Source organism: Camelus bactrianus, chromosome 9 (assembly GCF_048773025.1).
Source record: "Camelus bactrianus isolate YW-2024 breed Bactrian camel chromosome 9, ASM4877302v1, whole genome shotgun sequence".
Lineage (NCBI taxonomy): Eukaryota > Metazoa > Chordata > Mammalia > Artiodactyla > Camelidae > Camelus > Camelus bactrianus.
In genome coordinates this window covers 16,377,536-16,404,171 of record NC_133547.1, presented here as the reverse complement: position 1 = coordinate 16,404,171, position 26,636 = coordinate 16,377,536, and the positions used below count along the sequence as shown (strand labels likewise).

General features: G+C 55.4%; 1 protein-coding gene across 4 annotated transcripts; it reads left to right on the top strand.

Moving 5' to 3' along the window:
- The first annotated feature begins 2,593 nt into the window (after positions 1 to 2,593).
- KCTD15 (potassium channel tetramerization domain containing 15) lies at positions 2,594 to 18,836 on the top strand. Of its 4 annotated transcripts, none has more exons than XM_074369834.1 (7): positions 2,594 to 2,753; positions 4,379 to 4,474; positions 6,074 to 6,166; positions 6,808 to 6,983; positions 11,976 to 12,120; positions 14,373 to 14,678; positions 15,855 to 18,836. In XM_074369834.1, exons 3-7 carry the CDS (start codon positions 6,101 to 6,103, stop codon positions 16,011 to 16,013), a joined length of 852 nt encoding a protein of 283 aa, XP_074225935.1. In that variant the 5' UTR covers positions 2,594 to 2,753; positions 4,379 to 4,474; positions 6,074 to 6,100; the 3' UTR covers positions 16,014 to 18,836. The 4 variants fall into 4 exon arrangements, with proteins under 4 accessions (XP_074225935.1, XP_074225934.1, XP_045368909.1 ...); XM_074369833.1 differs by having other exon boundaries at positions 4,376 to 4,474; XM_045512953.2 differs by lacking the exon at positions 2,594 to 2,753 and adding an exon at positions 3,056 to 4,076.
- The last annotated feature ends 7,800 nt before the right edge of the window (positions 18,837 to 26,636 follow it).

The window sequence follows — 26,636 nt, the reverse complement described above, 5'->3', positions numbered from 1 at the left end:
AATTAGTCTTGGAGTTGTGAATAAATAAAAATCCATTTATACACCCGTCCTTGACATGTACCTTGCAAATCTTAGAAACTTCATCTAGTGGGAAAAGAAATGTTAAATCATGAATACCAATACTAATCACATCGCCATGTGGCTTCCTAAAACAGTTTGGTTTATACTCATCTTCTAAGTATTAATTTATATGTATATATTCATCCACATTGAACACAAAACAAAGAAGCTCTAGCAGGCACCTAAGAGCGTGGGGAGAAGAGGAGAGCTGGGGGCCACAGGGGTGGCCTGATGACAAGCAGGTTTTCAGTGGGTCTGTGTTTCTCAAACAGGAGCCTGGAGCATTCTTCCTTGGGCTCCCCCATCCCCGCAAGCACACAAAGGCTTGAGAAGGGGGAAAGTTCTGTCCCTGCAGAAGTTTGGGGTACCCACACATGCCCTTTTCCATTTGTGATCCCAGCCAGCAATTAAGGGAAGGCACAGAAGGTCAAAGTTTTTGGAGATTTGCTTCACTTCTTATTTGGGTCCATTCCTCCAGTGCCGGGGTGGGGTGGGTGTGGATGCGGGCTTTGCTGTTCTTTGGCCTTGTGCAGCCCTGGAGGGACTGGGGCAGCAGTCACCAAGGAACAAAGCAGACCTCCCAGGCCTGGCCTGGCTGAGATGTAGGGAGCGGAGAGTGGTACTGTCAGGCCTGAGTTGAGAGCCAGAAGCCCGGGGGGGCGCCAGGGCATGCGGAGCAGAATGGGCAGCCGTGGGCCGTGCTGGAGCCGCCGTACAGATCCCTGACCTACTTCCAGGGCCCCTTTCAGTTCTAGGAGCAGCTAAAAATCCATAAATTAAGGAAATTAACTGACGGGGCCTGCGGCGTCTTTGTAAGCTATTTAAATCTATAAATTTACAACATCTTCTGCATATATCAAGTAATTGAACTAACTGCAGGGATGTAACTTTAATGAGAAAATTTCCCCCTTCTCCTGTAGTTCAAGCTCTAAAATAAATAAATAAATAAAACCTTCCCTTAGGAGGAAAGTTTCTGTTTATTCCTGCGTGGAGAAGTTAACAGAAGCGAGGTCCGGGCCTCTTGCCACGCGCGACGTCCACTGGTCAAGGGAGGCAGGCCCCCAACCCGTTCCTCCTCCCACCAGCGCCCGCCGCCCCTCCCCCCCGCCCCCTCTCCCGAGCGGCCCCTGTGAGTGAGGCCGCTAGAGGGCGCCCAGGTCCGGCTGGAGCGCGGGGTGGGGGCCCCGGTGCCGCTCCCGGCCAGAGCGCACCGGCCCTCCAGCTCGAGCCTGGCTCTGGCCCCGGCGTTCCCGGAGCCGGACGGGGGCGCAGTGCAGGCCGGGCGCACTGCACTAGAGGCTCTGCGCTCCGTTTCCTAGGAGCCGGGAAATGGTCCAGGAGGAGGAGGAGGGCGGGCGGGGCGCAAGGGAAAGAGGAGAAAAAGGAAGGGGAGGAGGAGGTGGGAGAGGAGGAGGAAGGGACAGCCGACAAGGGGGCGAGGGGGGACGCCCCAGGCGTGAGCCTCGGCGCCGTGGGGAGTCTTGGCGGTAGAAGTCTCCATCGCGCCGCGCGCTTAAAGGAAATGGCGCGTCTGGCCGCGGGCGGCTGGCCCGGTGCCCCCTGCGTGCCCCTCCCCCGCGGTGGCCGACCGCGTGTCCGCAGACGTCACGGGCGGCGCTGCTCCCCGGTAGAGGGGCAGTCGGGGCAGAGACCCGGGAAGGAAGGCCACAGAGGGGGAGGGGCGGCCCTGGGCCCCGGCTCCGCTCCAGCCCGGGCCGACTCGCAGCCCAGTTTCTTCCCTAGTCCCGCCCCTACCCTCGGGCGCCGCGGCGGCGGCTGCTCTCCTCTTTGTAACCGAGGAGTCAAGAAATGTGAGAAACGTGCCCTGTGTTACTTATTTGGGAGCCGAAAATTTATGCCCAGCTGAAAGCGCCCGGGGAAATATTACATCAGATGAAATGACAATGATTAAAATCAGCTTCTCCCCCGCCCCCTCCCGAGCCCGGAGGAGGCCCGGGCGCCGCGTGGCTGGCCGGCGGGGGGCGGGGGGCGCGGGGGCCTGGGCGCAACGCTCCCGGGAGGGTCCTGACGGAGGCCCCGGCGGGAAGGCGCGGGCTCCGAGGGAGGCGGGTGGTGATCGGCCGGCTAAAGGAGGGGAAACGGCGCATTTTTGTCGCCGAGCGCGGCAGGCGCGGGCGCGCGGAGCTAATTGCGACTCTAATCCTCTGCCCCGCGGCGCAGCTGAGCCCCGAGCCAGGAGTCGCCGCGCGCTCCCGCTCGCGCTCGCCGCGCTGGGTAATTTGGAGCCGGATCGCTGCCCTTTGCGTCCGGGCTCAGCCGCGTCGGTGCGCGGGCTACCGGCTGAGGTGGGGGGCTGGTTTTCTCGCCAGCAATCGGGGAAGGCCGCTGGAGAGAGAGGAGGGAGGAGAGGAGGTGGGAGCGGCGGGAGGGCAGCCGGAGAGCGGCGCGAAGAGGAGGCGGCGGCGGCGGCCGCGAGGAGGGGAGGAGGCGAGGGGAGGGCGGGGAGGGGAGGCCCCGGCGCGCCGCGCCGCGAGGGGCCGCGCGAAGCGGGGGCCGGGGCGGGAGGGGTGGGTGGGGGGAGGGTTGGGGGCGAGAGAGAAAGTAACTCCAGGACGAGACCGGAGCGACCCGCGCAGCGAGCACAGGCGGCGAGGCTGCGCCCGGCGCCCGAGACCGGCGGCTGCGGGGGGCGGGGGCTGCGCCGGAGCCCGCTCCGCCGCTCCCGCTCCAAGGTAAGCCCCGCACGGACGGCCACCGTTCAGCGACTCTTACCCCTGTCCCTAAAGTGGCTGCGATACCCGGAAAGTCGCCCAGCCGGGATTCGGACCTGGGCGGGGGCGGCTGCTTTGTCCCGGTGCAGGGCGGCGGGGACTGGCGGAGCGGGGGCACCTAGCACAAAGGCCTGGCGTGGGAGGGGGGGATTGCCCACGTGGGCAGGCCCTGGCCCCGGGTGGACCCTACCCACGCGGGCAGGCAGCGAGCTTCCTGCCGCGTGGGGCGGGGTGGGGGTGGGGGGTGTTCAGGTCCTGGCACTCGGGCCTCAGTGCAGGGCCGAGCGCCCTGCAGGCTCGGTGAGTTTCCGGGGTCAGAACCCGGCTCACGGAGCTGGGGCTTTGGGCTGACTGGGCCCAGCTTGATGTCCAAATCGGAGAGAGAAAAAGTCTCCAACGGGACAGATGTGCGTCCTCTGACGCCCACCCGCGAGTCCGAAACGGAGCGGGAGGGGCTGGCGCGCTGGTGGTCGTCCCAAGCGCGCGGGGTCTGGAGCCCCAGGCGGGCCGCTCGGAGACGCGATCGCCGCCTCGGGATCCCCGCTGCCCTCCGATATCCCCTGATCTGGACGCGCGCACCGGCACAGACTCGCAAACAGCCCCCCTCCCCCGTAGCTGGAGCGTGTTTCCGTCCTCCCGCGTCCCCCACCCCTGACTGCAGAAAGATAAGCTTTAAGTTTTCACTCCTTGTCTCAAATGTGCATGAAGGAATTTAACTGCACGAGTGAATAACAGCATTAGTTTCAATTAATTTTTTTTAAATCCCGGCAACAATAAACTTTGAGAACAAAAGCGCTTTTACGTCCTTAATTAGGCGAGCTTCCCATCTGTGGTCTCTAAGTGTCTGCCTCTTGATTTAACTTTGTCCTCCGCCCCGCCCCTGCCGCACACCCCTCCCGGTCCTGCCAGGCGCTTTGGGTTGCGCGGCCACCCCCGCCCCGCGGCGCCGCCGGCCTGGGCCCAGCAAGCTCCCGCCGCCCCGAAGTTCACATCGGCTGGCGGGCTCCGTGGCTGGGCTGGCGCGCGCCAGGTGGCCCGCCCGCCTTCCTCCTGGCCCACCCTCTGGACAGTTCTGCAGGCCCCTGGCGCCCGGGGCGCAGAGCTGAAGGGAGCTCTCGAGGCGCCTTCTGTTTACCTTTTATGGTTAAAATAACAGCTTAGCAAAGAAGCGACTTCACGAAGAAGCGATTTAGTGAAATCGTCTCAAGCTGCCGCAGCTCAGCCAGTTTAATCACCCCCAGAGAGCTGAACAACTGCGAGCACAATGGGACACAAAATCATTTTGTGTGTAAATGAGCGTGGCATTCTGCTCGCTTCCCTCTGCTCGGGCGGGCGGGGCTCGGCGGCGGGCGGGCACGGGACCCGGGGCTCCCGCCGCAGCTTGGAGAAGCGGGTCAGTACCCAGCCAGTCTGGAAACCCGTGGGCGGTGGAGTACACTACCGCCGAGGCCCCCGCAACAGGCGGTTTGGCCAAGCCTCGGGAGGGCGGTGGCGCGCTGGGGTTGGGGTGGTGGGTTTGATGCTGGTGTTGACGGAATGAACTTGTGTCTCTTCCCGCACCCACTTTATGCTTCTGACCTCAGCAGTGGTCTCTGGGAAAGGGTCGTTGTCCAGCACAGATGCGTTTGTCGGAGAAAGCAGTGGAGGTTCGAGTCAAGGCGTACAGCCTGGGGCTTCCAATGGTGAGTTTCTGGTTTGCCGTGAACCTCGGTTGGGCTTGCAATGGAAAAGCGGCTGGGTGAGAACAGGATGGAGCAGCTGTTGTGATGGGTACTGGGTGTTAAATGTCACTCCTGAGTAGTGTCCGGATAGTAGGGAAAACATTGTGCAGTCCGCTTTGATAGAATTTCCATCGGAATTTCTTCCAGCACAGTTTATCCTCAGTGTGGCTTTCCTTCTGACTCCTCCCCCAGCATTGCCTCCCCGGACAGGATAACCTATTCCTGAGATATATTTTGGTTGCTCAGAACTTCCTTGAGATAAGTGACCTGGTTTTCTTTTTTGAGCTTGTTGGGGACCCCACACTGTCTGCTAATAGCAGCCCCCACCCCAGTTTCCTGTCAGAGAACTTGTCAGGACACCGAGGGCAGACCAGATGCTAGGAGAGTGACCTGACTTAAACTGGCAGGATTTAATTCTCATTGGACCTTGGTCCAGGTTTTAGAATTGGATGTTGAATTTCAAGGCACAAAGTCAATCCTTGAGGGAGGTTGGGGGTAAACCTGCAAGAGATAAGTCCAGGTTCGCCGTGTGGAAGACAGTGGGGGAGTGGGGAGGGGATGCTATTGGCCTGTGCAAACCTCCCCCAGCCCCATGAGACAGCCCCAAGTCAGCGGAAGGGGCTGCTTAGACCTGCTCTTCTCCAGCTCTCTGCATAGGACCTGCAGAGCATCCTCAGGCAGCTTCTAGAAACTGTGGGACAATCTTATTTCAGGTGTTTGTGGCACAGAGAGTCGCCGAGTTACTAGGGAGGAGCAGGAGAAAGGGTTCATTAGCTGGCTGCTGCCTCCTGGCCAGCTCACTAATGCCTTGGGGGTGTGATCCCAAAGGGATCTGGAATACATTAGGCATCAACAAGACCATTCTGGGGGGCCTGGGGAGAAACTGCAGAGGTACAGGCTGGGCAAACAAAGACAAGTTTTCCTCCCAAAGGAGCCACAGGGGAGCGGTGGCTTCCTCAGTGACTTTCACTCTTCCCTGTGCTCTGGCTTCTGCTGGAAGAGGCGTCTCTGTGTCTGGCCAGTTACACGCTACCCCTGAAACATCGCAGAGACAGTGTTCAGAGAGGTCCTGGGGCTCCCCAGCCCATAGAGGGTGGGGGATCCTCTCTGAAATGTGGTCCCCAGTGTTCTCTGCTGAAGCAAGGAGACACGCTTGGTAAAATGGCTCTAAACCAAAATACCAAGAAAATCTGATTTGTTCTGAAACATTTTGGGGCAATAATGGTGAGCATATGTTTCAGTACTGTCATTAGCTGAATTAACAGGCGTGGAGCTGCCCTGGAAACACGTGTGTGAGTGTGTGTGCGTTACATGCATGTATGTGTGTGTGTAAGTAATCTATCGCCCGGAGGCTTTGGGGGGCTTTTGCTTTGGGGTAGGGGGACGGGCTAGTGGCAGGGGGGGGGTGCGAATCTGGAGAGGGCTGGGTGGTAGGGCATGGGGTCCCAGAAAGCATGTGCAGAAAGGTCGATTGTGAGCATCTTTGACTCTCTGGGAGATAACGGCGTCCATCACTACTGAGGAGTAAGTCCTGTCTGGTTTTTCCTGTGCTTCCCACAGATACTCTGGGCAGAGATGGAAGCCTAGATGCCTCACCGCAAGGAGCGGCCGAGCGGGTCCTCACTTCACACCCACGGCAGCACTGGCACCGCGGTGAGAGCCAGCAGGGTGGGCTGGGTCAGGGGCTGGTGTGCCCTTCTTTGCCTGCTTCCTGAGCGCCTGCTCACTGGCTGCCCTTCCTCGCAGCCGCAGCTGTGGCCTTCGAGAGACGGCTGTTGACTGGCTGTACGATTATGTATTTTTTTTTTGAAACAAAAATGCTCTTAATTTGATGTGAAATTTACTACATGTATAAAACTCAACGCCTTAGGTGCTGAGGAAGTCACTAATTTAGAGGTGTCTCGTTACTGAGACAAACTTGCAAAAACCCCTGAATCCCAATTCACAAATTGGTGATTCGTTTGTCAGGGGATATTTCACATCTAACACATAAGCCCGCGACCTTTAATTAGAATTTTGCAGTTTGTTTTATGCCCCTGGAGGCTGACACCTTGAAAAATTTTTTTTTCTTGATTTCTTATTGCTAATAAGCATCTTCCTTGTTCCCTCTGGTACTTGGAAGAAAATGATGCAAATACACTTAATTACAGTGGTGGCCATAATTTGTCAGCTGAATATGTGATCAGGCACAGGCAGAAGTGATCTGATTAGATCTGTGATCACAGTGGCAATAAAGGGGAGTCCCTAGCTCTGTCGTGGAGAAACCCTTGTTTTTGCCTTGTTTCCACCTCCAGGAGGGAGGAAGCATGTCCCGGTTGTCTCTCACCCGGTCGCCTGTGTCTCCCCTGGCCGCCCAGGGGATCCCACTGCCCGCCCAGCTCACTAAGTCCAACGCACCTGTGCACATAGACGTGGGCGGTCACATGTACACCAGCAGCCTGGCCACGCTCACCAAGTACCCTGACTCCAGGTAAGAGCCAAGCCCCTCGGAGCACTGGGGTGGGCTGGGGTGACAGGCAGCATCCACAGCCTGCTGCCAGCCGACATGCGGGGCTCTCCACCTGCTCCCAGACTTGGGCAATCAGAGTTTAGGGGGCCAAGTCTGCCTGTTGAAGGCTGCTTTGCACAGGAACTCATGACCCCGAGCTGGTGGCATTGGTTGCGCTAGGCATAGGTGGAGCTCCTGGCCCACTGGCAGAGGCCCCTTTTCAGAGCGAGCCCCACCTGAAACTGGCCAGCAGCTGGCTGGGGAATCTCATGTACCTTCAGGTTCCCCTGGAGCGAGACTCAGGCCTGGCCTCTGCAGGGGATCATTTGTGAGCAATGCTATGTGCTTCCCCGAGTCGTGTTGGGGAGAAATCTTTAATCCTGTTTCCTAGTCTAACACTTGGGAAAGTACATAAGGGGAAGGATGGAGGGGAGCTGCGATTTGTCATCTTTGGGTGGCCACTGCAGACCCTAAGGGCCAGCAGCAGGCTCCCAGGGGAGGCGGGGGTTGCAGTGACTGGCTAGGAATCCCAGGATGTTCCGGGATACACACAGCTCTGGATAAGCATGAGCCTCATCCCGCCATTAGCGGGCAAAGCGTCTCTGAGCAGGACCCTCCCTACAGGGAGCTTTACACTCTGCCGAGCTCCCTGGTGCTCCTGACTCCAGGGCCCGTCTGTGGGAGGCGCCGGCACTAGTGCCTCTCCTGCTTTGGCCTCTCCAGCGTTTCTCTCCTAGGGGCAGACCTGGTTTCCCCACTGGCATGTAGCACCAGGGCTGACCGGAGGTGGGATGGGTCTCTGAGCATCTCCTGGAGGTGATGCAGTGTGCTGCTTGCTGAGCCCATGATTGCTTAGTGCTCTTGGTTGAGCGAGGTACTGCCAAGGGCTGGCAGTAGGAGGGCCAAGGCTGCAGGGCATCACCTCCTGTTTTAGACATTTAAAATAAAAAGAGGAGTTAATTAATCCCCCAGATACTGAGGGAGCCTCTCTGGGAAGCTTTCTGATCTGGCTGTCTTGTTTGCTGGTGTGGTTGCTCAGAGCATGGACTCATAGTGTGTGGTGGTGGCTGCTTTGGGAGCTCATTGGCGGCCAGGGTGGTGCCCTCCAGGGAGGCAGAGGGCTCCCTGGAGGAGGGACCGCTGGAGGCAGATGCAGCATCTGGTTCAGAATTTGGGGAGTTGGGCACTGGTTGGCGGTTGGAGCTTTATTCCCTCAGCCCAACAGGCTAGGCCCGGGGCACTTGTGGCCTGGGGGCCTCCGGGGGGTGTAGCAGTCAGGAGGCCACGTCAGCCGCGTCGGCCTGTCACTTGCTGGCTGGCAGAACCCTGTCTAGGATGGGAGATGGATTCTGCTTATTTAATTTCAATTTTGCCTTCTGCGGCATTCCTTCGTTGTTTGAGATAGATCATCTCTTAATCGGTTGACGACGTTTGCGAGTGAAATTCATAAAACCCTTGCCCACAACCTCTCTGAAGAGTGTTTCCTGAAATCAGACACTTGCCTTCCTGGAGTCATCACAGCCCAGGCCTGCGGGGAAGGGCCTCCTCATTCTGTCTCCAGGCTGCTGCCTGGAGCAGGGCAGGCAGGGGGCGGCCCTCCCCTCCCAGACCCACAGGGCAGCCCACCCTCGCCCATCCTCCTGCTCTGCCGTGGGGCAGGCCCTCTGGCCAGGGAGCTGAGGCCTCTGGTGGCCCCATGACCTGGCATGTGGGACCCTCCCCCGGCAGGATGTGCCCAGAGGGGGTGGCGGTCTGCATTCTTTCCCGGGGCTGGGCCTTGAGATGAATCTGTTGTTCTGCCTGGATGGCTTCCAGCTCACAGGAGAGCTGCTTCCCAGGCCTGAAGCTTCAGCCTGGAGGCCAGGGGGATGATGTGACCAGGAGGACAGTCAGGACAGTGGGTCAAGCCAGGCCTGAGTAGTGAGTTGGGCAGCTGGGCTGGCAAGAGCCCCTCGGGTCTCTCTTGTCCTTCTTTGAGTGAATCATTAAAATTAAAAAAACTTTTTTAGTAATTCTAGAAACAAAGATCAGCCCCTCATCCAGTGTCACTGATACATGAGTCACCTGGAGATGGAGAATTAAGTATGTCAAGGTCACCTGGGGGATTTGAGATGTCAGCAGTCCCACGCTGGGCAGTGCTGTGAGACCCGGGGGCTCATGTCCCCACGCCCTTGGGTCCCTGTGCCTGCAGAGCTGTGTCTGGGCTTCGGGTTCTTGGCAGGGCAGCATGGCTCCGATGCAGGCAGCTCCAGGGGGTGCCGCTGCTGGGCGGCCCTGGAACAGCACGGCTGCCCGGGGCTGGCAGTGGCCTCCCTGGGTCTGCCACCTCACTTGCTGGATGTCATTTAACTGCTGCCATCACAGCCCCACACTGGCGTCCGTCCCCTCTGTACAAGCAACAAATTAAGATGTCTAGGAGCTTCAGGACTAATAAAACCTTCCATTGAAGCAGCCAGGAAATTGGCCCCAAAGCTTAAAAAGGAAGAAAAGAAAAAGAAGACACCTGCGGTAAGAACTGGCCAGCTTCTTCCATGGAAGACTTCTAAAGTTGACATCCCAAACCTGCAGCCTCCCTCAGAGGGTGGCCTGGGGTGGAGACTGACTCTTAAGAGATCGCACAAGAATTGGGAGGTCCCTTTGTGGTGACTGTCCTCACCTTCCCTCCAGCTGCTCACATCTTTGATAGCCTCAGAGCCCGAGGGCGTGAAAGGCCTTAGTCTGTGAAGAGACACGGAACCCTGGAAAGACCTAGAACCAGCCTGTCCTGAAATGAAGCAAGTTGAGAACACTCTAGCCTTGGACCGATAAGGCAGCATAGAACCAGGCAGCCCTGGAATGTGGGGGGCCGGCAGGCCTCTGGACCGAGAGGACGGTCTGGAGCTTCAGAGCCTGATGTCAGGGATTTGCAGCACAGCCAGGCCTAGAACTCTGCTTGCTGCCCAGAGTGCTTGCGCTCCACCAGGAAGGGTAGAGAAAATTCTGCAGGGAATCTGGGGCTTCAGACTTGCTGACTTACCCTGTGGATGTGGCTCTTACTTCTTCCTGCTGATGCCATGTAGGGCCCTCAGCTGTCAGCTGGTGACGGCCCCATGGCACCTGGCAGCCTTGCTCAGGCCCACCTGTCTCCAGCGAAGCTGGGCGGCCCTTATCCTGACATCTGAATGCCCAAGCTCCGCTGAGGTTCTGTCTTGGGGAGTTTGACAGCTGGAATAGGCTGTGTCCCCCAGGATTGTCGTCACCAGGCCTGGGGGGTTGATCGGGCTCCAGGGCCTTTGGAGCTCTGAGATGAGTTGTATCTGGGTGCCTGCAGCACTGGTCCCACAGGCTGGGGCCTCCGCCCCTCCCCGCAGGCTCTGACCTGCTCATGCCCATCTCTGAGGCATCCTTGCCCTTTCTGCGGGGCTACTGGGGCATGTCCCCAGAGTGAGAACAGGTAGTCACTCCACACCCGGGCAGAGCGTGACGGCCGATGCATGAGTGTGCCAGTACCCAGCGTGGAGGGTGTGTCGACAGGCAGCCCCGAGAGAGGCTGGGGGTGCTGTAACCCATCAGCTTCCGCCCAGCTCGTCGCCCTGGTGCACAGTGGTGGTGGCAGGGCCAGAGGAGCAGTGACTTGGAGTGGACAGAGGAGTGGGCGCTGGCAGAGGGGAGCGGGAGTGTTCCTGGGAGGTCCTCGCCAGTGCAGGCAGGGAGTGAGTGAGGGCACTAAGCATCGGCTTGCGCAGGCTGGGCTGGAAGATCTGGGCCCCAGATCTGGGCGACCCTTCTCCCAGGCTGTGCAGGGTCCCGCTGGGGAGGCCCATGGGGCCCTGCCTGCCGAAGCGTGTTGGGAGGTGCTGACCTCCCTTCTGTTCCCTTGGTGTCCTTGATGACTTGGTGGTTGTGTGTGACCCTAAAGTGTCCCCCTCTTGAGGAAATCCTGTCACTCCCCACCTGGGCCGGAGGTCTGCAGGGGAATTAGCCAAACCAGAGCCTGTGCCCTGGGCACTGGGGAGGCTGCAGCCCTGGCTCTGAGACCTGGTTTCTTCCTGGAGTGGAGAAAGCCAGATATCGGGGGCTCCCCAAGAGCTTCCTGCAGGTGTGTGTTTCTGTGTGAACTACTGCCCTTCAGAGGATGGGGTGCTACGACCTGCCTCCCCTCCCAGTCCACTCCCAGGTGTGCCCACATTCGTGCATGTGTGTGCACTGTTCTGTGTGCATCCACACTGGTGTGTGTGCACACACTGAGGGATGCGCGTGTGCGGCATGTGTGCCCATGTTCACATGGGTGTGTGCATATGGCTGCACACACACGCTGCCCCTGCTGTCTGCCTCTGTTCTCCCCTAGGGCTCTCTGAGTGCGAGGCGAGACTGGGTGGTTTGTCTCTGGGTTTGTCGAGTGTACACAGCCAGGCCTCTGGTGGACTCGTGTTGCCTGGTGTGTCCGTCACCTGGATGGGTCTGGGTCTGCCTGTGATTTGTGTGCTGCGAGAGGAGGGGACCCTGTGACCCTGTGCCTGCATCCAATGCTTGTTCACGTGGGATGGGGGAGATGGTTGTGTGTGACCCAAGAGTATCTGGGCAGGTCTACATGGGTTCACTGGGCATGTGGCTGTGTGTTGGAGTGTCTGATTGTCGGTGGGAGTTTCTAGGCGAGTCTGTCCGGCAAGGGTTTGTGTGCACGGGACAGCGTGGCTGTGTCTCACTATAGTCTTCCAGGCTTGTAACCTGCATTGGCCAGCGGGTGTGTACAGCTGGGTGTGTCTCTCTCTGCCTGTGGCTTGTAAGGGTAGGCGGGGTGTGTGCATGTGCTGGTTGCTGCACTGGTGGCCTGGCTGCCCCTGGCGTGTGCAGACATCCCTTTCAGGCCTGGTGTGATCTCAGGGTCACCTGTGTAAGGCCCCTTGCCCCTCTAGCAGGATGGGCCCTACGGATTGCAGGCGGGGCAGGTGGACCGGCCTTTCCATCTGACATCCCACCCTCCATGTCTCCCAGAATAAGCCGCCTCTTCAACGGCACCGAGCCCATCGTCCTGGACAGTTTGAAGCAACATTATTTCATCGACCGGGATGGGGAGATTTTCCGCTATGTCCTGAGCTTCCTGAGGACGTCGAAACTGCTGCTCCCGGATGACTTCAAGGTAAGTCCGCAGCCGGCGGCTCGCCTGCGCTGCCTGTGTGGTGGCATTACACAGGGGACGCTGTGACTTAATAAATGGACCCGCGGTTGTCATGGCAACCGTAAAAACTTAAACGATGAAGCCGAGGGCTAAATCAGTTTTTCTAAACTAATTTTGTTTTCTCACATTTTTAGCTTATTTATCAGGGTGTAACAACAATTAAGCAGTGGCAGTGGCGCTCACCCCAGTTTCATGTTTGTTGTGTTGAAGGGCTGGAGTTAGAGGTTCCCAAATTTTCCTTTTTGGCACTTTGCAGGGGAAAACCCTGATCCAAACCAAACACCCTTAAACAAGGTTCCCCCCAGGTCCCCAGGCGAGCCTGGATGGGGCAGCGGACGTGCTTCTTAGAGTCCTGCCTTGGTACTGGGCCCCTCACGGCACAGGGAGCCAGGAGGCAGGAACCCCAGGCCCAGGCTAAGCCCCAGCTCCAACCAGCAAATGTCCTTCCTTCTGGCACCCAGAGGACCCAATGGCCCTGGGGCTGTTTTATCTTTCATTCAGTTCAGATACTGGGAGCCAGCAACTGAAATCAGGCTGAACATGCGATGAAACACGAGGCAGACAGGGGTCCTGTCCCCATCATGGTTACAGTCCAGTAGGAAGATAGATATGGAACCAAAAAACACTTGGCTCCCACAGGGACAAACGCTTCAGAGAGGCAGAGGGTTCTGTGAGAGTGACCCATGGGGAACCTGGCCCCAGGGGGTTTGGAGGAAAGATGTGTCTCCGGTTAGTGATGGAGGATCGGGGACAAACAAGTGTGAAGGCTTCTGGGGGTGGGAAGTGGGGACAGCAAGGTGCCTTTTACATTCCACAACTGGAGGTGTCTGCCTGGGGCCTTATGAACCGGGAAGGGAAGAGCAGGAAGGAAGGCTGCTGTTCGGTGTCCTTGGCGGCCGGCTCCACGTTTGGTATTTTACCCTGAATGCAGTGGAAGGGTGGTGAGCAGGGGAATGACCATCAGATCTGCAGAGGATTAGACTCATGTTCAGGAAAAGGATGCAAAAGCCATGTGTGTGAATGGTTGGGGTTGGGGGCTCTCGAGGGTGCCTCTGGCTGTAGCTTGAGTCCTGAGTGGATGTGTAGGGACCCAGGGTAGGACAGGCTGAGGGGAGTGTGGCATCCCACTCCTGTGTGGAAAAGCTGGTGGGGCCTCCAGAGGAATGTTCTGGACTATGAGGAAAGACGTAGGGGTTGCTGGTTTGCAGATATTTAAAACTTCGAGTGGATGAGAGCAGAGGCCCAGCATGGGGCCCTGAGGAACCCATGTGGAGGGACGGATGGGTCCTTGACTGGTGACAGGCCCAAGGAGGCTTCCCTAGGGGTGGCCCCAAAAGCTAGGGTCAGTCAGCAGGCGGCAGGACTTAGGGCCAGAGGGGTGGGCCTTCTTTGAGGGTCTCTTGCTTCTCCCCAGGGGTCCTCAGGCTCACCAGCTGGACTTGAGCTGAATGGCGTAAATCATGGGTTCTCAGCTACCCAGAGCTGGGGCAGTGTGGGTGGACCTGTGTTTGACCGGGGCAGGGGGCTGATATCAGGGCCTGAGGGACGGTTAGTGTGAGCCCGCCAGCCCAGGACTGGGCTGCTGGTGAGAGGTGGGTGTCCCCCCAGACACCCCCTCACACTGTCTGCTAGGGCAGGGGCCCATCTTCCTGTCCTTTAAGCCTCACCCCATCTCTGAGCTGGTTGTTTCCATCCATTTTACAGACGAAGAAACTGAGGCTCAGAAAAGGTCTCAAATAATGGTGTCGAAAGTCCAACCCCGGCAAAAAAAAGTGTTGTGCCTCCCTGCTGGGTAGTGAGCTCCTCCAGGGTGGGTGAGGACAGGGCTGCCCTGTGCCCAGCCCAGCTTCTCCTCTCAGAAAGCAGCAGGTCCCTTGGAAAAGGCACAGCCTGCGGCTCCTCCAGTCTAGCTTCCCAGCCTTTCCAGACGCTTCTCTCTGCTTCAGGGGGATGAAGCAACCGTCCATTGCTTGGGTCCAGATGGAAGGGCTCAGGGGGTCTGGCACAGGTGCACACCAGCCACTGCCCTGGGGGGAAGGCGAGACTCCTTGAGTTTGCACGCCTTCACAAGAGCATTATTTTTTCCATTGGTACAGTGGTGGTGTGTGTGTGTGTTGGGGTGGCGGAGGATTGCCGTCCCAGTGGAATTGTGATGGGGGCGGAGTTTGCAGGGCAGACCCCCACGCCCCGCACCCGTCCGCGCATGCCCGCAGGACTTCAGCCTGCTGTACGAGGAGGCGCGGTACTACCAGCTGCAGCCCATGGTGCGCGAGCTGGAGCGCTGGCAGCAGGAGCAGGAGCAGCGGCGCCGCAGCCGGGCCTGCGACTGCCTGGTGGTGCGCGTCACGCCGGACCTGGGTGAGCGGATCGCGCTCAGCGGCGAGAAGGCCCTCATCGAGGAGGTCTTCCCCGAGACCGGGGACGTCATGTGCAACTCAGTCAACGCCGGCTGGAACCAGGACCCCACGCACGTCATCCGCTTCCCGCTCAACGGCTACTGCCGGCTCAACTCGGTGCAGGTGAGGGCCCGCCCCTGCCGCCTCGCCCCTGCCTCCCCAAAGCCCTCAGGCAGCAGAGGGAGTTGGAGGGAGAGGCCCCATCCCTGAAATAGCGAGGCCCTCTGTGCCATCTTACAGAAAAGGCAACAATGTGTCGATGCATAATTTATGTCCTGCTCATAATTAAATGATGGCGCCTGGGGGATGGACTTAAAAAAATTGATCTGTGCTTTTTTTTTTTCCAAAAGGATGTTCTATAAAAATGGCCTAGAGTCTTTTTAACAAAGTGTGCTTCATTTGACACCCACAGTCTGACTTTGGATTCAAATTAAACCCAAGCAGTAGGAGCGGCAGGTCAGAGGCTGAGAATAGAGGTGGCCTTTCCTCATCTTGCTGACCTGGGGCTACCCGCACCCAAACAGCTGCCAGAGCGTTTCTGGACTGGCCTTACCCAGATGGGCCTGAGTCGGGAAGCCCCAGATGGCATGGAGACCCATTTTCCACCTGCTCTCCCAGACCTAAGAGCAGACTCCTATTTCAGGCTTGGGGCAGAGTAAACTTTGTGGGGAAAAGTTTCCCCGTGCACAGATTCCACAGGCTGTCCACCAGAACTTGCTAGTTGCAGGACACGGTGTCAGACACAGTGACCAGACCCCACCCTCACAGAGGCACAAACCCATGTGGACACAGAGACCTGCAGAGACTCAGAGAGGAGGACTCCTCTCCACGCTGAGCTCCCTCGAGCTGATGGGCCCCCAGGCCTCAAACCATCTGGGACTCACAGCTCAGGGAAGCAGGTGGCTGCCCCAAGGCTTGGGGCAGGGTCTCTATTACAGGGTCCTCAGTGGGGGGGGGGGGGGCCTGGGACCGTGCATCTGGAGAGAGGGACAGGTTACACCAGAAAACAGGAGGGGCCCAAAGGCACTCTCTGCCTTCTTGCATCAAGGCTGTGGACCCCTGAGGGCAGCAGAGTGGTCACCCATCCAGGTCTGGTCACTTGAGGGGCCCCAGGGTCTGGCTGCTTCTGTCCTTTCAGCGGCAGCCAACTCGTGGCTCTGCTGGGACCTCTGTCAGTAAGCAAGACAGATTTTAACAGGAGAAGGCAGCTCGTCCAGGCTGGTACCCACCTGCCCACCAGACTAAGCCAGGCAGACTCTTGCAGCGGGACATCGCTGACCCTTGTTTCTTCCTCTGCAGGTTCTGGAGAGGCTGTTCCAGAGGGGTTTCATCGTGGCGGCGTCCTGCGGGGGTGGCGTGGACTCCTCCCAGTTCAGCGAGTATGTGCTTTGCCGGGAGGAGCGGCGGCCGCAGCCCACCCCGACTGCTGTCCGAATAAAGCAGGAGCCCCTGGACTAGGCCCTGCCTCAGTGCCCACCTGAGGCCCCTTGGCCCTGGGGACACGCCCCAGGGACCTGGAAACAGTGCTGGGGAGTTCTGCCGATGCCTGCTTAGCAGTGGGCGTGAGACTGAGGGTGGGGCTGGAGGGTTCAGTGCCTGCCCAGAGAGCCCCAGGGCCCTAGGTGTGTCATGGCAACAGAACGTGGGATGCTGGAGGCATGCCCACTGAAGGACTGTTGATGTGACCCAAAGATGCTGAGGTGGGAACTCCGCCACCAGTGGTCCAGGCCCCTCGGCTCCCCAGCTTGGTGCAGCATCCTTGAGGCTCCACGCCTGCCGAGGCAAGGTCAGCAGAAGACCCCCCCGGCCCACTCCAGAGGAGCCACCCATCCTTCTGCACATGCGCAGACTCTACTGGGTCTCCTTGCGTCAGAGATGGCTTATTTTTCTACAGTATTTAAGGCGGAAGTAACTAAGTGCGCAAGTCAGAGAGGCTGACAAGGACCAATGCTTCTTTATCTGGTGCTCAGCTCAATTGAACACGCAGCATGTCTGCATGGGTGGCAGAGCTGCTGGGCACTTGGGCCCAGGTGCCTGCAGAGTGGGGCTTGGAGACTTCTGGTCCCTGCTCTAGGTGCAGGTGCGGGGATGGCAGTGCCATAGGGGCTAAAGCTGGGCCCCCATGGGGGATGGGGCCGCAGGGATTGAGGTGGTGCTGGCATGGGGGATGGATGGCTCTGGAACCGTTTGAGACCCTACTTTTGCTGCCACCTGGGGCACAGGCCACACTTGTGAGTTACCTGACCTACTAATGCCCAGGGATCTTAGATTCCTATCTGTATGTACTCACACCTGGGCTCCCAGAGGAGTCTCTCCCCATCGGGACCAGCCATGGGGCCACACCGCATCCTTACCTCAGGAATGGGTCCCATGGTGAAGGGGCCCATCTGTCAGCATCCTCTGGGTCCCCAGCTCAGGAAGCCGTCCCCAGTTCTGATTTTCCCACACTCATATGCACACTGAATTTTAATTAAACTGTTGTTACCCTGACCTGCCAGTAAGACCCAGACACAGTCACACCTTGGGCTCTTGACCTGGATTCCAACGAGGACTGTCCCAGAGAGGTCCCCGCAGACCTGCTGCCTCCTGGAAGACAGGCCCAAAGATGGATACCCCCTGCCTTGCCACACTTCCCCTCTTGAGATGGCTCTTTCCCTGGGGTGGAGAAACCACAGAGAACTGCTGGGCGGGTGGAGCAATCTGGCCGGCACTGCCCCATGTACGATGCCTGTAGACTTGTATATGACTCCTTTAATATTGTAAAGATGCCGATGTACAATTGTCGTGTGTTTGTGTAAACACATCATGTTCCTAGTTCATGCCATAAATGATGCTATAAAGCGAAAGACTGAGGCTCCATCCTGTGCAGAAGCGGCAGCCAGGTCCCAGCGTTCGGTGCTGTGCAGGGAGGTTTGGGGTGGGATTCCTCCCTCGGTTCCTTCAGCTCAAATGAGGAAGAACCTGCAGTGGTAGCTGGGGGAGGGGCAGGGGTGAGGGTCCCGAGCTTGCTGTTATTTATTGCCTTTGGGTGTTTCCTTACCTTTGTGACCGTCCCCCTCTGGGCAGCACAGATTCTGAATTCTGCTTCACGGCCCCTAACCAGATGCAGGCTGGGGAAAGGCAGACAGAAGGTGTCCAGGGGCTTTTGAACCCAGTCCTCAATGTTTGTGACTTTCCCTTTCTCTGGTTTTTGGTGGAGGATGAGGTCCTCTTTAGAGCCCACGGAGCAGGAGGAGGAGGTCGCAGTCCAGGGCTCAGGCCAGAGAGGGGACCTGTAACCCACCCAAGCCCAGCACAAGACCTCAGTGCGGCTCATTCCAAGGGAAGGCGTTTGAACGTACTCACGTAGGCCTCCAATTTTAATCAGACTTTTTTGTATTTTTCTTGAAAGTCCTTATGCTCTAATGGGGATGATTTCCGGTGCTGGTAAGGGCCACTTCCACCTGCCCAGAGGACCTGAGCATAGCCACAAGGCCGCAAAGCAGACACCATCCCATCATACTCTCAAATTTGCTGGACAGACTTGCCAGCCTTCTGTGCTCAGCAACACGCCTACAGCTGGCACACGGGTATTTTGGCATCTGAGGTTCACATCTGAGAGGAGGAGAAAGGGTTGTGTTGATGAGAAGGGAAGTCTTGTGAAAGCTCAGTGCCTCGTGGGTTTATGGATTTTTCTAGTATGACAGCCAGTGCAGTTGCCGATTGGTGGAGCCTCCCTAATGTTTTCAAGCAAACTATCTTTTTTGATTCAACCATTGTGCTTAAGAAAAAAAAAAAAGAGTACCTTACTGAATGTTACTCTTAATTATTTCTTTACTAATTAAGTAAAATCAGGAAGTATGATTTCTACATAAACTAGGGAATTTCTAAATTTGTAAAGAAATACCATGTTCCCATAGTAAGGCTAAAATTCTAGGGTAGTCCCCATAAACAGTACGTACAAACATTTTTATACATCCTGGAATGAATATACTGTATTGTAAGTAATCTTTTGATCAGATACCAGCAGTATAAACGTTATTCTGCTCTTCGTAAGTTATTCTTGGTTCTAAGCAAGTGGACGGATAGCTGCACCAACGCTTCTCTCTTTCCCACCAGACCTCTCCCAGCGCGGGAGAGACCTTGGCAAAGCCAAAGCAAATGGCTTCAGCCACTGTCCTCGCACGGGGCCCAAAACCGGGTCACCACACTAATATCTTTTAAAAAGTGTTTTGTTTTTTTTTTAAAGCTACCACTTGACTGTGTTCCATAGCATAAATAAAGAATATTTTATAAATTATACACCCAACTCTAGCGCTTTGTTTCTAATCCACCAAGGCAGCCACAAGAAGGTACTCTGGCTTGGATGACTCTGGAGCCACCACACCTCACCCCTGGGACTTGGCTTGACCACTGAATAGGACCTTGAGCAGCCCAAGTCCCAGATACCAAACCTTCCTGATCTAGGTGAGGAGACACCATGGAGGGTTGGGCCCTCTTGCACTATATTCATTCTGTGCATCTGTATATATAAACCAAACCACTAATACGTTTGAGAAGCCGAGCAGCATGGATGTGAGAAATGGCTCCACTGAGCCTCTGACCGAGGGAAGAGCAAGATAGCAGACCTGCATTCTCTGGAGAATGCTACGCACCAAATGGCTCCATCCTACCAGGCCCTGTCCACCCTCCTGACTCTCCAGCGGCTGGAAAACAGCTTCAATGGCCCTGGAGGACACTGTAAGGACACACAAGCTTGGAGTTTCTTCTAAGTAGATCACAAGGTGGAACATACCAAAACAGGAGCTGCAGGGGATTTTCAGTTCAAGGTGGGCACTTGGTTCAAGCCAATGGGGAGTTCTAGACAGAGCTGGAGGGACTGTTGGCCAGAGAGCACAGCTTCTGGCCTTGAGCCTAACATCCAGGCTAACATAGGAACTGTGATGCCACAATTTTTACGGCCATGACTTCTGTTGATTTTAAGGTGGGCAGTGTTTAGCCACAAAGCTTAAAGTCACCGCATAATGCTGGACTTGTCTCAAATGTGATGAGGACGTGGCTGGCCCTCTTTCTGCTCACCTCGACCCCACCCAAAGGAGGCAGCGCCACGTAGAGAGATGCCTTGCCCCACCTGGAGGTTGAGGCTCATGAGGTAGCCCTTTGTGGACCAAGAGAAGAAAAGGGTATTGGTGACAGCTAAGGGCAGCTTCCTGCCAGGAGCAAGACTAGCCGTGACATTCTCTCAGGAGCTTCAGAGTTTTCTAAGGTGACCCAAATGGAACCCAACCTAGTGAGGGTTGACTGAGGGTCAGAAAAGGAACCAGGGACTCTCCCTGGATCGCAGCCTCTGCCCTCTGCATCCTAAGTAAGCCCAGGGGTATTTCTCTGAGACCTTTCTGTGGAAGGGAGAGCCCAGCTCCCGGGAAGCCTCCCCAACCCCACCCCTGCCCCACCAGCTGGTCTTGTTTGGGAACACCAGGTGGCAGCTCTCTCCCCCCAAGCCCTGGAGCTGGACAAACAAGGCACCTGCCTGACCCATGGTGAGTGGGGGCCACTCCCAGGGATGTCTATCCAGGCATCGCTGCCTGTTGGTAATTGTTTATATACAGGGAAGAGGCTCCCTGTATTTCCAGTCTCACCCTCCTACCCCTCAAATCTTGGACAGTATTTGTGCTATTTTAGGGTCATATAACTTGGACTTTAAGAGTGGGCTAATGTGGCTGCAGAGACCTCGGTCAGCAAAAGGGTCCCCACTTACTGCAAAGATCCTCATCTTCCTATCAACCCCATGGGTGCCAGTGATTGACAGCTCGCATATACAAGCCACTACCAAGCTTGGAGGACAAGACAGCACATAAGCTAAGAGAGGATGTTGGTTTATCCACAAGAATTGTTTACTTGAGGCTCTGTAAAGTTATCTGGAAGAGAACTTTCCATATTACGGTTTTCAACTTTGTCATGACCTCGTGCATAGATGACCCCCAAACTCTTTGATTTGCAAGCAGAGCTGACATCCTCTCTAGTCTCAGCACTGGCACCTCCAGTAGCAAACAAGGCTTCTCTGAAATTCTAATGAGAGATCCAGGGACAGAGGCAGGCACACTCCCGAGAGGAAACACAAAGGAGAGGGCTGGAGGTCAGCTGCATTTGGATTTTTGTCTTTATTTCCATTACACAGAACAGCCAGTCCTGACAGCCATCTCTTGGCCTGGCGGCAGAGCCGGACAGTAATCTTCCTTGACCCAGAGTCATGGCTCTGGGATGACAATAGCTGGGTCATCCAGGGCCCTACTCCCAGGACCTCCTCACACAGACAGCACAAACCACGACAAAGTCTTCAAAGAGCAGGGGCAGGGCCGGGGAGGAGTGGCCAGGACGCCCAAGCCAAGCTCCTGGGACGATGCCGCCCTGCCCCCAGGAGAACACAGGTCTCCACATCCCTGGCTGGATGGGGCGGGAGATGCGCCACCTGCCACAGGCTTGAGCTGCTTGGGGCCAAGCCTGCTGCTTAAAGCCCATGTCTAGAATGTCACCGGAGCTTCCTCCTCTGTGTCCTGGACCCAGTCCAGGGCTCCCGAGGAAGCTGCGGTTTGGGGCAGTCTGCACCGGCAGGGCGTGGCAGTGGCTCCCACTCCGGACGCGGGCCACGCCCTCTTGGACGCGAACACACCCCCGTTTCTCGGGGCCCGCAGAGACCCGCCTCTCCCTGCAGCCAAACAGCAGAAAGGCAGATCTGTACGAGTATGTACAAGGTCCTGGAATTCTCCCCTGGTTGCTACGCAGTATAAGGAGCGTAATTGGGGGAGATTGTGCAACTGCGGGAGAAGCCGGGGTGCGCTGCCAGGGCTCTCCCAGTTCTCACCACAGGCATCCAGGGAGCTTGCGATAGAGCCAAATGCCAAAACTGCCACCTTTGGGTGGCAATGACGGCCTGTCTTTGGCAGAGCAGTAGTGTGGCTCTGCCGAGAGTTGGGGGACCCAGGTCCCTGCTGGGCCAATGGGAGTGAGGACTGGGCAGTGGGGACCATGCCTGCAGCCCTGGCAGCAGAAACGGAAGCCATGGCCACAGCCCCACCTGGCAGTACCAGCAAGCATAGGCCACCCCCAGGCCCTGAGGCTGGATGCAGACCAGATCCTGAGGGAGGGGAGGAGGGGATCAGAGGGGGAGGCCCCACCCAACTAACTCAGAAGACTGACAACCCCTTCCCCACCCCACGGGGCCTGTGCTTGGGCAGCTGGGCTGCATTCTTAGTCCACAGAGCGCCCATGGGTGGGTCCATCCTGGGGGCCCTGTGAGTCACTTCCCCCGGCCCTAGAGGCCTCAGTCAAAGGTGCCTCCCTTTCTGGCAAAGCCTCCTTTGTTCTCCTGCTGGCTTCACTTCACAACCCTTTCCCCCTCCTCTGAGTTGCAGATTCAGGTCCTTTGGGTTTTAGGGGCGCCAGCTGTGAGCAGCACAGAGGTGGGCAAATGGATACCGCCCACAAGCTGGTCTGGTACTGCAGAAGGCTGGCTGGCTTCCTCACTCCCTCCGTCCCCTGCCGGCTCAGAGCTCAGGCTCTCTCTCTTCCCCAGGTATCTGGGGAAGCCCCCACCACCCTACACAGGTAGTGAGTGTGCAGCCTCAGGAGCGCCGATCCTGGACATGTTCCAGGAGGAAGGTGATTTGGCTGCGCTTACCATGGCTGGCACCACCCCTGGAGCTGCCAAACTGGCCCCTGACACTTCTCTTGCATCACAGCTCAGAGGACTGCAGCACCATCACTCACATTCTTCATTTTCCATTCCCTGGGCCTCCCCTACTTCCCATGCCCTGGCCTGGTGGAGGAATCTGGTGGAAGCCCAGCCCAGGAAGGGAATTCATCAAAGTGCCTTCAGACACAGCCTCTAGTCTGCCTTCTCTCCCCTCCCCACTTTCCAGCCCCAGGGGGCTCACTGTCCTGGGAGCTTCTTAGCTGTCCGCTGAGCTGAGCCACCCTGCACTGAAGGCAGCCATCTGCCTGTGTGTGGTGACACCAGCCTTGCATCCAACTAGGACTCTTGTTTTGAAGAAGTAGAAGACTGATTTCAAAAGAAGCTGTGCACAAAGATTCTCAAATATTACTTATGACAGTAAAAATAAAAATGAGAGGGGGAGGATATAGCTCAGTGGTAGTGAGCGCACTTAGCATGCACGAGGTCCTGGGTTCAATCCCCAGTAACTGTGTTAAAATAAACAAACAAATAAACCTAATTACCTCCCCCCAAACAAACAAACAAAAAAGAAACCAAAAGCAAAAACAACAAAGCAAAATAAAGTCATATTAAAAAAGAAACAAAGAAAGAACGAAAAGAAAAGAATAAATGGGGGGAACCTCAATGTCCTAAAACCAGAGGAAAGATGAAGTCTATTATGGAACACCATTTGATGAAATGTATTTCTCCTTCCAGAAACATGTATTGTCTACAGGCTGCCAGGCACCTGCAGGGCCCTTGATCAAGTAGAGCTCTGAGCCATGTGCCTTTCACGCATCAGCTTACCAACTCCTTAAACCACATCTGGGATGAAGGAACAACCAGTAGTCTTATTTACAGAGAAAAGGAAAGGTGTAAGGTCCCACTGCTAACAAAGGCCAGAAGAGCAGCCCCGACTGGCTCAGGAGCCTGTGCTCCTGTCATTACAAACAGCGGCTAGAGGGGGGCGGTATAACTCAAGTGGCAGAGCACATGCTTAGCATGCACAAGGTCCTGGGTTCAATCCCCAGCACCCCCTCTAAAAATAAATAAATAACTAAGTAAACCTAATTACCTTCCTCTCCAAAAAAAAAAAAAAAACCTAAAAAGAAAAACCTAAAAAAAACCTAGAAGCTAGTGTATTACTTTCATATCACTGCTGTGACATATTACATAATGATTTAAAACAAGACAAATTTATCATCATACAGTTCTAGAGATCAGGAGTCTAAAATGGGCCTCACCAAGTTAAAGTCAAGGTGTCAGCAGAGCTGCATTCCTTTCTGGTGGCTCTAGGGGAGAGTCTGTTTCCTTGCCTTTTCCAGATCCTAGAGGCTGCCCACATTCTTTGTCTCGTGGCCCCTTGCTCCATCTTCAAAGCCAAAAGCTTCCGACTCTGACTCTTCTGGACTTGTGATTACATTGGGCACACCCAGATAGTCCAGGATAATCTCACTATTTTAAGGTCAACTGATAAACCTTAATTCCATCTGCAACCCTTTGCCATGTAATCTGCCACATTCACAGATTCCTAGGTTTAGGATGCAGACATATTTGGGGGCATCATTCTGTCTGCCTCAGCTAGGTAGCAACCTGATCCACTCAAAAACTATTTATTGAACACAAGCTACGTGCCTGGCACTAATTTAGGTACTTTTGGGATCCAGTAGTGAATGAAGAAGACAAAAATCCCTGACCTTGTAGAGTTTATGCTCCAGTAGAGTGAGATGAAGAGTAAACAAAATAAAGAAGCCAAATGTATCATAGGTTAGACAGTGCTTAGCACTAAGGGGGAAAATAAAGCAGAGAAGAGGCTAGGTGGTGTGTGTGTATTGCCATTTCGGTCAGTGTGCTGGACATCTACCATTTGCCCCTCTTTTCCTGCTCTGTGCCTGGTGGCGAACATCTGTCAACAGCATAAAGGAATTTCCTTACTCTCTGGCTTCCTTTTGGTCATAACTGATAGGTAACATTTTCAGGAGACTGGAGAGCAGAATGTCACTGAGGTCAGCATCCCTCATCCCTCCTCCAAAGGTCTCAGCCCCTATCAGGAATCTTCCCTTACAGCCCACCAGGCTCAGAGAACACCTCCCTTTCCTTGCCCTTTCAGACCTAGGGCTGGTTAACTATGGCTGCCTTTACTAGCCCCAGGGGGACTCACCACCCCTTCTGGTTTCCCCATACCCTGCCCACACCTTTGTAAATAGTACTTTATTCAACTCTCATTAGGTTGTCCTAGCTGGAGAGTGCTATTTGTTTTCCCAGGAAGGCCTTGCTGAGCTGGTGACATTTAGATAAAGCACCAAAGAAGGTAAGGTAGGAGACACACAGATACCTGATGGAAGAGCACTTTGGGCAAGGTGGCTGTAAGTGCAAAGGCCCTGTGGTAGAAGCATGTGTGATTTGCTTAAGAAATAGCAAGAAGGAAGCTTATGTACCTAGAGTAGGCAAGAGAGTGAGGAGTGGCAGGAGGTGAGGTCACAGGGATACCTGGGGTAGGACAGAAGTCAGATCATGTAGGGCTTTTGAAGAAAGTGCTGCCAGGGCCCCACCTATATCCCCTGTGCACTGAGTGCCTACTGGATGTACACAGACCCTATGGCTTCCTTCTGCCTCTGCAGCTGTCTGTCTGGGGCCCGTTTCTGGCCACAGAAGTGCAGCAAGGCAGGCCAGAGGCCTGCAAGCAGACTTCAACCAACAGGGAGTTGGTGAATAAATACCCAGGTGCCTTGCCTCTTGCATTTGACAATTGTATTTAACCTTCCAGTGGTCCCCAGAACCACAGAGTTCTCGTGCCCATAGTGGTAACTCACTTATTAATACACCCTGTATTGACTTCCTTCCTTTCCCTGTCTCACTTCACTGTTTCTCTCCCCATACTTGTACTCAAGCTCTTGTCTCAGCATCAGCTTCTACAGCATCTCTGTCTAAGATACCCTATGGGCCATTATTAGGACTTGGGCTTTTATGAGGGTGAATGAGCATCCACTGCAGAGTGATCATCAGAGGAGTAGCATGGACTGAAGAGGGCAAAGGGAGAAGCAGAGAGACCGATTAGATGCTATTGGAATAGGTCAGAGGAGTGATGCAGGGGGCTTGGAGCAGGGTAGAAACAGTGGAGATGGTCAGAGGTGGACAGATTCTGGATATAATTTGAAAGAAGCGCCAATATGATCTACTGCCTGTTCAGATATGGGATATGAGAGACAGTAAGGTGTCTAGGGTGATTTCAAGGTGATTTTTTTTTTTTTTTTTTTTTTTGCCCTTAGCAAAGGAAAGATGGAGTTGCCTTTTACTGGGATGAGGAAGACTGTTGCAGGGAAAGCAAAATACAGAAGGCTGGGAGCTCCGGTTTGGACATGTCGAGCTGAGATGCCTGTCAGACATATAAGTGGAGGTGGAGAGCAGGCAGATAGTCTGGTACACAAGTGGGGAACTCAGGAAGGAATCCAGGCTGCAGGTAGAAACTGGAGGGTCATCAGATAGGTAGTAGGTAAAGCCAAGACTAGATGAAGTCTCCAAGGGAGTGAGAGTAGAAAGAAAAGGGAAAAGACCCCAGGACTGAGCCCTGGGCACCCAGTGTCTAGAAGTTAGGAGAGATAAGAGGGATTAGCAAAGGAGTCCGAGAAGGAGCAGCCAGCAAGGTGGGAGGAAGGTAGGAGGCTGAGTGAGGAGGAAGAGAGCAACCTGCCAGATTAGGCAAGTAAGGTGCAGCCTCGGGCTTGACTGCTGGATTCAGCAGCATGGAGCTCATTGGTGACATTACCACTAACCCTATCAATGCAAAGAGAATGGAATATATTCAAGAGAGAACAGGAGAAAATTGGAAACAAAAATGACAACCCTTGAGGGAAAATTTATCAAATATCTAAAATTCATTTTGAAACAATCCTAAATCCACAGAAAAGTTGCAAGCACCATTCAAAACTTTGTTTTTTTGATGAACCATTTCATGATAACTTGTTGACATGATGTTCCATCACCCCCAAATACTAGTGTGTGTTTTCTACAAACAGGGATGTTCTCCTATATAACCACCACACAGTCACCATCATCAGGAAAGTACAGTGATACGTTACCAACATCTACTCCTCTGACCCATTCAGTTTCACCAACTGTTCTGGTAGCATCCGTAATAGCAAGGCAATCAGTCTAGGATCATGTGTTACATTTAGCAGACATGTCTCTTTAGTTCCTCCATCTGGGAAATTTCCCCCATCTTTCCCTAACTTTCATGTCCTTAGTTTTTTTTGCTGATTACAAACCAGTTCTTTTGTAGAATGTCCCTCAGTTTGGGCTTGCTGATATTTTCTCATGTTAAGAGTAGGATATGTGATGCAGCAATTCCACTCCTAGGTATATACTCAAAAAAATTGCAAAAGGACAACCAA